The sequence below is a fragment of the Lepisma saccharinum genome, chromosome 25 (assembly GCF_977018435.1).
Source record: "Lepisma saccharinum chromosome 25, izLepSacc3.1, whole genome shotgun sequence".
Taxonomy (NCBI): domain Eukaryota; kingdom Metazoa; phylum Arthropoda; class Insecta; order Zygentoma; family Lepismatidae; genus Lepisma; species Lepisma saccharinum.
This window is the reverse complement of record NC_139253.1, coordinates 55,682,645-55,695,153: the sequence shown is the minus strand read 5'-3', so window position 1 is coordinate 55,695,153 and position 12,509 is coordinate 55,682,645. Positions and strand designations below refer to the sequence as shown.

The window sequence follows — 12,509 nt, the reverse complement described above, 5'->3', positions numbered from 1 at the left end:
AGCCAGACGGGAGCTGTAACATCGCTAGTTACTAGGGATGGACGATATCGGAAATTTGATATCGCTACATATCAAGAAAATATCGTCACAGACGAAATTATATTTTTTCGTATCATGATATCGGCGATATATCATCTCCACAATACATATCGCCAAAATATCGTGATGATATATCATCTAGTTGATATCGCCTGGTCGATATTTTTTCAATATCGCGATATATCGTACCCAACACTAGTAGTTACCTGCGCGAGAAACATTTTACGTCACCGAGTAAAGTGAGGCAGATGTTACTGACATCGAGTGTGCATCTGCTGTCAGTTGGAAGCCATAACCGGCATTTATCGCACGAGAAAAGTTTTGTTACCGAACGAAGTGGCGTGAGTTCGGCGAGGATCAACATGCACCTACTGTCACTGAAGCATTAAGGTAAATAGTTGTGGTTCCTTTTTTAGGAATACCAGACCAAAAGTGGGTGTTACGAAATTCTTCCCTTGCGCACGCAACTGTCTTGCATGAAACGCTTTTTAAGTGTGGCACGATTTTGTCGAGGATAGACGCGCTCCTACCATTGCACGGAAGTAGCAAGAAACCAACAATGCAGAAAACGACTAGAATTAACGACTTTTTAAAATGACCATTTGGTATTTTCCGACTCCTCAGGATCACGAAATGTCGTGAAGTCATTTCCCGAAGTCGAAATCGGGATGGGAAATTTTATATATCGTCAGTGGCACGCCGAAAATTTTCGAAAGCAGGCTTCCGTATACTTTTTTTTTAGTAATTCGCCCTCATTTTGTCATCTTATCCTGCTTTCGGAGTTCTTTTTTTCTTCTTTAATATTGGGCCAAACAGGGGGGGGGGGAGGATTATGAAATTCATCAATTCCCTCTTTGGCACGCCACTGTCAGGATCGGGAAAAAAATTTCCCATCCCGATCCTGACTTCGGGAAATGACTTCCCAACTTTTCGTGATCCCGAGTCAGGAAATACTGAATGGTTATTTTAAAAAAGTTGTTAATTCTCGACATTTTCTGCAGTGATAAGTTTCTGGAACTTATCGGAAATAGTTAGTTTTTATTCCAGAAATGCAAAAACAATCACTTAAAGTGAAAACGACGTGTACAATTCAAGATTTCCAGAGCATTCGCGAAATTTCAAACATTACCCATCCAGAGAATTTCCTGACTTTGTCGGAAAATTGCAAATGATGGAACAATGATGGGTAATGAGCACACATCTATCAGAAATGCTACTTACCAACCCTTCAAGAGCTGTTGTGCCATGCCAGTACCACACTAACACTACGTTAAACATGGGAAAAAAAATATTTTTCCTTAGCACCTCAAGATTAAAAAATAGCAATATGGTGCAACCCTCGGTTTTACATTTTCTTGCATTTTAAGTTTTTCACCTTTGTCTGCTAAAAAATGTAAAATTGAGACTAAATTGGAATGTGATCATTGAGACACCTTGTACTAGTTTTAACTACTTACCGGTGTAGATGGAAGCTTCTCGAGCAGCTACAGGCATGTTTGAGGTATTAGCCACCAATGCAGTTCTCTTCATGATGGACTCTACTTGACCATCAATTTCTGTTGTCAACTCTGGGAAATCCCTCAATACCTATGCAAGTACAAAAGGATCAATATAAACCAAGAAAATGAACAGTTCACATGCTGTTTTTCTTAACTATAGTGGTCATGCCTTATTATTTCTTCCTTCAATAATTTCTGTTTTATGTTAGACTGTGCTACCATTTGGTCAGTGTACAAAAATGTGTGTTTATAGCTTTAGCAGTTCTTGAGATAACAATAGCTGCATGTGGATGGATGGACATCACATAAGGGTACTTTGTGAAATGTAAAACTACATTAACATTCTACTGGCCCTCCAAGGCTGCATTTGTTTTGGAAAGCCTGTGGACTGTGAAAAAAGGAAATGTTGAAAAAGAAATTTTCCATTAATTTCTATGTATCCGTTTTGAAATTATGGTAAAAGCAGACACCAGATAATACTTTCTACATACATTTTATTTTATTCTTCCACTTCAAAAGTCAAGTGTACATGCACAAATGCACCCTGCTACTTAGTTGAGAAAACAATCTTCAGAGAAATTGAAAAAAAAAAAACTGTTTCTAACTTTCCTAAATGTCTTTATAAAATATACTTTACTGAACATTATCCATACACTAATGTTTCTAGTTTTACCTACTCTAATACCACTTCAAATCTTCAGATGAACTTCTATTTGCTCCTTTCTCAATGTTGGGGGGTTCATGTGAGTGATGCTTAGTGTACTGGTTATGTTAAAAGGTCATTTTAGGTTCAACACAGGGTGAATTCTGATAGCATCTCTCAACTAAACGATACTTCATGCTGAATTTTCACCTATACAGTTACATCCTTAAGGGAGCTTTCAGACCAAAGCTACAAATTACACATGTCCAGGGAATGGATTTATATGTAGTTGAAATGTGCTAAATATATATTTAGTTATATTTACCAAAATATGGAGTTAAATATGGACCTAAATTTGTAAAAATTTACCTTTTAATAACATAAAATATACACAAGCTACATAAAACATTTGTATTGTATTCTAACTATTACCGTCGCTGTCTTGAAGAGAAACCAGAAGCATACCCATACGCTGTCGTCTGGCACACAACTAGTAGCAAGGGTGGGGTTAGCAAAGGGCTGCTCTACTTGGAGACTCTCTTCCAATGTTGCCAAAATAACGTTTGTAACAACCAGGAGCCGATGCTTGAGCCCTCATTCTATATTGTTGACAATTGTAAATAAACAGGTATTTCAAGTGTTTTACAATAGCAAATGCAAAAAGTTGGGAGGTGTACAATTAAACATTGTTCAAATGACAGAACACAATTGGAGGGTATAAGAAAGGTCTTAAATTTTAGTTTGTTTAACCTTTAGACCGCCGAGCGGGTTTTCTGAAAGTAACCCCTGCGTTGCCAAGGCCTTTTCCAGCGAATTTTAAATTTCTACACTTATTTCAGATAAAACGTTATAACTCAGACTATTGGACCAATCTACTTCGGGTAACTTTTGTTTGGAAGCTAGAAGCATAGCGCATGCAACCATGCCCAATTCGGAATACTGAAGGTGGTAGGGGGGTTTGGGGGGCTTGCGCAGCCAAATTTTCATGAAAAAAAAATCTGGACTTGGGCCCCTCTGCTCCTATGGTTATGGGAAAATGACGTAAACTTTGGCCTTGTTTTCATAGAATGGATTTCTGGCAACAAAATGAAACTTGTTTCATGCTTCTGGCTGTCATACAAGGTGAATTATGAGGCAATATGTGGAACTGTTTTTTGTTTTTTTTTACCAAAAAACAAACTAATTTGCATGGTGTACATGAAATTATTATAACTCTTAGACTATTCGACCTATCCGCTTCAGGTATCTTTTGTTTGGAAGCTAAAACATCAGGGCATGCAACCCATGCTAATTGATAACTCCCAAATTCCCATGAAAAAAGATCTGGACTTTGCCCCCTTTTTCCCCACTTTCATAGGAAAAGGATGCAAAGTTTAGCATTATTTACATAGAATGGATCTTTGGCAACGAAATGAAACTTGTCATGTTCCTGGCTATCAAACAAGGTGAAATATGAGGCAATATGTGGAACTGCTTTTTTTACAAAAAAAATAAATAAATTCTAATTTGTATAGTGCACAACAAATTATTATAACTTCTACACTATTCAACGTATGTACCTCTGACAACTTTTGTTTGGAAGCTAAAACATCAGGGCATGCAACCCATGCTAATTGATAATGTCCAAGTGAGAATGACAGGTGGTGGAGGACGCACCCCCAAATTTCCATGAAAAAAATCTGCACTTTGCCCCCTCTTTCCCCATTTTTATGGGAAAAGGACACAAAGTTTAGCATTATTTTCATAGAATGGATCTTTCACAACGAAATTAACCTTGTCTCAAGTTCCTAGTTATCATACAAGATGAAATATGAAGCTATATCTGAAACTGCTTTTTTTTTTTTTTTTTTTACAAAAAAATGCTAATTTGCATATTGCACATGAAATCATTCTAACTCCTAGACTATTCGATCTTTGTACCTCTGACAACAACTTTTGTTTTGGAAACTAAAACATCAGGGCATTGCAACCCATTTACAATTCAGAACGCTCAAGATGGGGTGTGTGCTTCAACATCCCTTTCCTTTGTGGCATTGCTAAGTTGTGCTGTCACGTGTGACACATTTTAGCTTCTATTTGTAGCCTCTATTTGGGAAAAGCCAAAAGACGCCTCTATTGCACACATCTCTTTGGAAGCTTCAGACAAAAGTTACGGTCAGATCTTACCACCTACAAGTCATTTCATGTCCTGCACCAGAAAAAACAGCCGATAAACTGCACATGTTCAGTGTTCCCTTGCCAAAGCAAGCTTCCAAACCAAACCGCGACCTTGATGTGTTGCCAGGGGGAAGTTTTCATTCGCAAGACTGCTGTAAAACCTTGGAGGACATTTCGTCAGTGTTTGCAGCCTCACATAAAAGTTACAACGTCCTTAGCACGTTGAAGCTGTGTGTTGCACATCTGTAACACATTATGACAACACCCTTATTTTCTGTGTTGCACATATGCAACAGAATATGAGTAAAGGTTAACATCGTTTCGGACTATGTCAGTTATTCACAAGAAATTCACCTAACTCTTTCGGTCACACGGGGACATATAGTTATTGCACGAATATGGAATATATGTTGAAAAATGGTCTGAAATATGGAAATATGTAAAAATAAGAAAAACATGTAAAATATGAAGCAAAACCTAATATACACTGCTCAAAATAATTAGGGGATCAGGCAAAAATAAGTAGGGGATCAGACCAGATATGTTGTCAGCGCCTGTATGAGCTATAATCAGCTGCTAAAGCCCCATAACCGAAAGTTCCAGTGCCTTAAACATGACTTAACCTTTGCACTGGTGATATCAAAGGTTAGAGGGGAGAGGACTTAAAACACCAAATCAATCCAATCCAAGGTTAGAGGGGAGGAGTGTGTGTGTGCTGGAGTTGTATGCTAGTCGTATCTGGTTAGCAATACAGTTCAGTTAGGGAAGGCAAAGGTTCAGGTGAGAAAGGCAATGCCACACCAATGTGATTTACCGGAAGCTACGGCTTGGAGAGCCATAGGAAGGATTGAAGCTGGGCAGTCACAACGCCAGGTAGCACACGCCATTGGACTGTCGCAAAGTGATTTCCAGACTATGGAACCGTTTTGAAACAACAGGAAGTGTTCGCAGAAGACAAGGCCAAGGTCGTCCACGAGCAACAACATCGAGGGAGGGCCGTTATCTCTTAATCACAGCCCATCGGAACAGGGGGCAGAATGCAATGCTACTGCAACGTGCCTAGCAAACAGCAACGGGACGCAGAGTGTCATCGCAAACTGCCCGGAATCGTCTTCATGAAGGTGGCCTCTATGCATGTAGGCCCATGGTGTGTGTTCCATTAACGTTACAACACCGTAGAGCCCGTAGAAACTGGACGGAGGAACATCGTGGTTGGGGACATTCCGAATGGAGGTCCGTTCTGTTCTCTGATGAGTCACGATTCAGTGTGGAACCTGACAGCCGACGTGTTCTCATCTGGAGGGAACGCAAAACACGAAACAACCCAGCTTTTGTGCACGAATGCTCTCGATATGGTGGTGGTGGGCTGATGGTGTGGGCATGAATCAGTATTGGTGGACATTTGGACCTGCACATCATCTGTGATGGCACCTTGACAGCTCGAAAGTATAGAGACTATATCCTCCAACCTTATGTCGTGCCTTATGCTGGTGCCATTGGTGATTCTTTCCGTTTCATGGATGATAATGCTCGTCCACACCGAGCTGGGTTGGTGGACGACATGCTGGACCAGGAGGGTATCGAGCGTGTGCCCTGGCCAGCTTGCTCTCCAGACTTAAATCCAATCGAGCACATCTGGGATGCAGTAGGCCGACAAGTTACAGCTCGATCAGCACCTCCCACAACTCGTGCAGAGCTGGAAATTGCTCTTCTGGCAGAGTGGCGACGTATCCCCAACAGCTCATTGATTCCATGCCACGCAGGTGTGCAGCAGTATTGGCCGTTAGGGGAGATCATACACCGTACTAGAGAAGAGTTGCTGTAGTGTTTGTGTCTGTTTTTGTGCTGTCCTACTGATGCTCTAATTGTCATATCACGTCACATGTCATTAATGTCATTAACATAAGGTATCATGACAGCATATCTTGCTGTAACTAATCTCAGAATGAAAATAAAGGATGTGGTATTAGTATGCCTACATGAGTTTTGATATCTTGTCTGATTCCCTACTTATTTTTGCCTGATCCCCTAATTATTTTGAGCAGTGTATGTGCAAATATGGAAAATAAAATCAACTTTTTGGACTCTAAATGTCATGATGTTCAAAGATAATACAAAATATAACTGATTTCAGCTTCATATATAAATATGTAGTGACATATAAATCCATTCCCTGCATATGTTTCTTGGAAACAAACCTTCAGAAATAAATGCAACATTTGGAACCAAAGTAACATGATAAGCTACGTGTGTCACCTGGAGTGGGCAGTTTTCTCAATAGAGTGCATTGTTTCACCTTGGTCTGTTGTTCGAACATGGATGGTGAATGCTATCTTATGGACTGAAAAGGGCAATGTCGCTTCGGTCTGAAAGCTTCCTAAATATGTTCAACAGCACATAATTAATGGTACAGTCAACTCTCGATTCAACGACCTTTCACAGTTCCCGGGAAAAGGAGAGTTATTTCGAAGGGGTCGTTATTGGAATTTGCACCAATTTGCAGCTTAAAGGGAGCTCAAACGGACACAAAGATGCCTAGGAGATGGTAACAACATTTATCCTGGTAGTTATACAACCTGTTATGCACAGGATGCGTGTTGTGAGAAGGAAAATAGAACATGAAAAAGTTTTCACAAACTAGAATTTAAAATAATGTTTGTTTCAATTGTGCACAGTTGTTGCTTTTCCAGGAAATTCTTACAATTCTAGTTCATGAGAAACCCATCTGCACAGAGACCAATGGAAAGGAAAACGATCTCTCACTTATTGCAAGCGAAACTCGAAGAATTTTGACACCAGTCAGACTGGTGCCAGCAAAAGTCTTGAGATAATCGGGCAGAAAGAATGTTGGATTTTATAGGGGTTTACTGGAGCAGTGTCTGTTACAAGATTAACTGGTAAGATTAGATCTCTCGGGAGAAACAACACAACCTCTCTAGGTACCAGACAAAAAAAAAATAAAGACAGGGCTGTAATTTTCGTTCTGGTTCGGCTGAGTAAAATACATCGTAAAAAAAGTCACTTTTCTTTGCTTCAAACAACTTCATTCACCCTCCTTCCCCATTCAAGGGAGCAGTCCAAACTCCTTCCTTGACTTGCATTGTAATCCAGTGTGAAAAAGGAAACGTGCAACTTGCGATCTGTTTTCACCCAATGCGTATTCTAGGACACATCATTAAACAGCCTGGCAGTCGATAATCATTCGGGTTTGGAATTAAATTTCACTTTAAACTGTATATTTAGTCCCGATTAGCCCATCAGCATAACATGTACTGAAAACAAGCTTTATGAAAGTGCGCATTTTCACATATCAAAATGGTAGCACATTAATCGATTTAATGTTGGATGTAGGAGTATTCTCGATGTCAAACACCCACCCCTCCAAACGTTTTTCCCATAATGTCTTCTTAATCGGTCTCGGCGACCATTCCCACATTGAACATTTTTTTTCCTCCACATGAATGGTTCTGAAGAAAGCGGATGCAAATTAAATTTACAGATTTGCTTATCAGAAGGCCCAGAACATGAAGTTATTTTAACTCTTGTTCTCCTTTCTGGAGATCCAATTTCCTTATCGTCAAATCAAAACAGCTTTGTGTTTGGGAGATTCAAAACAATAACTTTTTCCTTCGTGCTGGATGAGTCATCACTGTTATCGGCAAGCAAGAGCTTTGCAGACGCTAGACAAAACACTGGCGCCAGCTGTATCGTAAAAACAAGGAGACTGGCTGGAAGTTCCAGCAACAGGTGGCGGAAGAGAAAAGTCCCAGCATTTTAAAGATAACGCAACTGTCGAAGAGGGAACTTTTAACAGCAGTGTAAAGAAGAAAGAAATGACCCTTGCTTTACGTTTTACCATGCAACAGACAATAATACGGGCAATATTTCCTATGCAGACAACAGCATTAAATAATAATAATAAATAAATAAAAAAAACTGAAATCTGCAATTATCAACATTGCCGTGCACACCAGTGGCGGAGAATGAGCTGGGGAAAGGGTAGAGGGTCACTTTTTTTTTTGCTTGTGCTATGGTTTTTGTTAGTTTTCAAGAATATATCCAGAACTGGTTGCCCCATTTTAGACGTCAAAGGAAAGGAAGAGGGGTGGTTCCTTTTCCACCCTCGCCTGTAATCAGCCTGCGTCAGCAAGAAAATCGTGGCTGAAACAATCTGCATCCCCCCCCTACGTTTGCTGACAGGAAAAGAGGGAGAAGTCAGTCAGCCAACGACGGAACACTTTTTTTGGCAGATATTACGACATCTACACAATTAGGAAAACGTATGAAGTGGGAAACGGGAGTTATGATGCACGTAAGATCGAAGTAAACTTTTGTGGAAACCTGGATGACAACGCATTAAGCGGGTTGACAATCTTTAGTTCACCTTTGTGGTTTTGATAATCTGTAACAGTTTCGCTTTTTTATGAAGTGTTGCAGAGAAAAAGAACACGTTTTGAATGAAAGCGGTTACCGGAAGTTGTCGGCTACAAGGCCAAGAGTTGATCACTCACGGGAACCTGATGAACTCTAGGTCAGAGCTGGACAGATGGGCCAGACTTCCAGGCGCCATGCATCTGTATTTTCGAACATTCCTGCGATCTTATCTCTCAAGGTGGTGTATTTATCGATGAAAGAGCTTTCCAGCAGTCATTTCGGGCTGCTCCCACCCTCCCCCGCGAGTTTTCAGCAGCTCTTAGGACAAGGAAACAAGTCAAGTCGATTTAAAATAACATCCAAGCACATTCGATCTTCTCTTCTCGCGTATCCAAGAGCAAGCGTTGGCAAAACAAGCCTGGCACGTTGGGTAGCGGCAGTCTGTGCAGGCTAAGATTGGTGCACTTGAGGGAGGGGAGGGCAGAGGTCAAGTGCTATTGGATATCACTCAAGCATGGTGTGGTGGTGTCTATTCTATTTTTAGTTCAGACCTAATTGTGAGCGGTAGAGCGCTCGTAAAGGGAATGAGTGGAGGAAAAAACAACTCATTTTTCAGCCGATTTCCTTCAATTTTTCAACTTTTTTGTTCCAAATTTTTCACGGTTCCCGGGAAAAGGGTCGTTACTTTGAGAGGGTCGTTATACCCGGGGTCGTAGAATCGAGAGTTGACTGTACCTTGAAAATAAAACTAGGATGTAAATCAAGCACACACATTTAAAAACAATTATTCCATGGCACAGGATTTGAATGCACAACCTTTCAAGCCAGTGTTCCCTCAAATTTATAATACTTATTTTCTTACCTCTGACATTTCGTTACCACGTTCACCACAACCAACATAGATAATAACATCAGAATTGGAAAATTTTGACAGAGACTGAGAAATGACAGTTTTTCCACAACCGAAAGCACCTGGAATGGCTGTTGTTCCACCCTGAACACATCTAAAAGTAAACAAATGACAGCATTGATCCACAGGACAAGAACCAAAAATCAATATCACCAAAGGAAAATAAAATAATTTGCCTGGTGCTAAAACAACTTGATATTTTCTAAACTAAGCTAGCATCAGTAATATATACACACATGCATATTTTGTTTTTGACGAAATGTGAAATAACACATTGTAATGTTAATTTTTCATGTTTCTGAAAGGTGTGTGGTGCATTTTCCTACCCTTTTTTGTCACGAAATAATGGACTGCAAAATGCAAAATAGACTGAAACATGAAATTTAGAGTTTATTTACCAACTTTCTGAAGTTTGAATTATCCCGCGAGTTATGCAATTCACAGAAAATTGATTAATTCTGCTGAAAATATTTGAGAAGCAAAAATGGACCCCTTTATACAGGAATAAACTTAATACTCTGGTAACTACATAAATGTTCTGTTAGAAGGGATAAGTTTATTTTGTGTAATAAGTGCAGTTTTTAAATCAAATTTAGGATTATATTCACAATTTTAAAACCAACATGTCATTTTATATACTGCTTTGAACCCAAAATCGACTGTTTATGTACAGAAATTTTGCTTTTTTATTTACCAAAATATGTGCCTCTAGTAATGTTGTAGTACAAGTAAAAAAAAAAGTATGTCAGTATGTCTAATCAGTAGCTGAAGTAACTCATTCCAAGTAGCAGTTACTTTTATGCAAGTAATGGTAATTGTATATACCATTTGAAATGAGTAACTACGATAATTATGCAATTTCAGCAATATTTCAGTCTGTATGCCGAACACAGTCTACAGCAGGGGTCTTCAACTCGTCAGACAGTGCGGGCCACATTAACAATTTCAATGACGCTCGCGGGCCACGAAGCTACACTACGGAATTGAGAACTGTAAGATGCTACCATTTACTTAATCAGGTTTTTATGTTAAGTACTTAATTTTCAAAAGGAAAAGGGCATTGTGGGCCACCTGTGGCCCGTGAGCCATAGGTTGAAGACCTCTGGTCTACAGTGTTCCACAAGCAAAAGATCATGTTGCAGCAGTATAGACATGCACAATTCCTTGCATATAAAACAGCAAGAATGAAACATCAGGTAAAACCAAGATTGGCTTGGTAGCTCAGTTGGTAGAGCAATGGCCCGACCCAGGTTCAAGCACCAGTCGATCTTTCATTCTTCCTGAAATTTCTATGTAGTACTTCTAGTGTGTGTGTGCGTGTGTCAAACAATAAGGTAGCTAATTAAGGTTACTTTCTCAGGTATACAGTTTCTTTCCTATACTGTTCAACAGTAATAACTGAATAACTGCTTGCTTAAAAAACTTATAAATATAATGTTAAACTTTCTATATACACTGATTACAAGTAAATGTTTTCTGTGACATGATTTTATCCAATATAAGGGTTTACTTTCAATTTTCTCACACATAACAAGTACAGATAGTCATCATTCAAATACTAATACTAAAAATGATAGGGATGGGACAGATTAATTGGTACTCTGTATCAGCTGATATATGCATATTGGAGTATCTGTAAAATTACAGATTATTTTACCGATTCGATATATCTATAAATATCTTATAATTTAGTGCAAACCCTTTTTGTTATAAGTTTCCAGGCCTTAGTTTTTCAAAAAGTTTTGCACTGCAGTCGCTTCAAAACAAATTTATTAAGGAGGTCAATGAACCATTCAGGTCCTTCAAGAAACATTTGGAATTTTATATCAGATCGGTAGAATATCTGTTATCGGCATCAGTACTTTATTAGTATCGGCCAAAATTTCATATCTGCCCATCCCTAAAAAATAATGAAACAGAACTTTCCTGTAATGTGCATGAAAATTTACCTAAACAATATTTGAGCCAGATATACCATACCATACTAGGATTTATCTTCTGCAAACTAGGTAAGTTGCATTTTAAAACAACGGTAACTTAACAGTTACTTTTTTTAAACAAAGTAACTAAAAAAGATAACTTTCTGAAGATTTGACAATGGCATTGTTACGGTGGGGGTCCAAGGAATTTGGCTGGTAGAACAAGGGCAGGGGCCATATACTTCTGCCCATGCCCAGCATGAACAATTCGTTAAAAGAAAGAACTTTTGCACAAACTATACAAATTTTATGGTTGTATCAGAAAACTGACTTCACATACTCTAATGTGTATTAATTGTGCAAGAATACTTACGGAAATAATGCATCCAAAACCCTCTGGCCTGTGAGTAGTGGATAATTAGCTGGTAGTTTCTCTGTAACTGGTCTTGGCTGTCTGACAGGCCAAATTTGCAACATGGAAAACTTTGATCTCTCACCATCAAATTCAGTTTCCAAAATAATCTCCTGTAATGGAAAAATAAATATTTGGTTTAATTCGCGAATGCAGATGTTAATAGAAATAAAGAATTATAAAAATATGTAACCCATATTACATGGATATATATACTGGGTGTTCCATTTACAACGCAACCCAGAGTTTGGGATAGTACAACTTTTGAACCGGAAGTGGTACACATGCAATCCTTATACCAAATTGAAGCATTGTAAATGCATATATTTTTAAACTGGGGAACAATGATTGGATTTCATTAGTGTCTATGCAGTGTTGCCAGATGTAACGGGAAGTGTAAATGAATTTTTTTTACAAAACATGAAAAATGGCACGTAACACACATGTACGGACATGCAGTCGGTAATTTTCAGTTTAGTTAGGTGGATTAGCTCGGCATCTATGGCAGTGAAAAAAGAAATGTTCATTACCACCGATAGCCAATCAGATGAAGAGT

General features: G+C 38.9%; 1 protein-coding gene across 3 annotated transcripts in view; it reads right to left on the bottom strand.

The window, feature by feature from the left end:
* LOC145978710 (V-type proton ATPase catalytic subunit A) overlaps nucleotides 1-12,509 on the bottom strand; it is a 49,036-nt gene that overhangs the window by 19,991 nt on the left and 16,536 nt on the right. For all 3 annotated transcript variants that reach the window (XM_083111514.1, XM_083111513.1, XM_083111515.1), the window contains exons 6-8: nucleotides 11,915-12,066; nucleotides 9,575-9,716; nucleotides 1,497-1,626 (exon numbers count right to left, since the gene is read on the bottom strand). In XM_083111514.1, coding sequence (XP_082967640.1) covers nucleotides 1,497-1,626; nucleotides 9,575-9,716; nucleotides 11,915-12,066 — 424 coding nt within the window. The remainder of the gene's footprint in view (nucleotides 1-1,496; nucleotides 1,627-9,574; nucleotides 9,717-11,914; nucleotides 12,067-12,509) is intronic.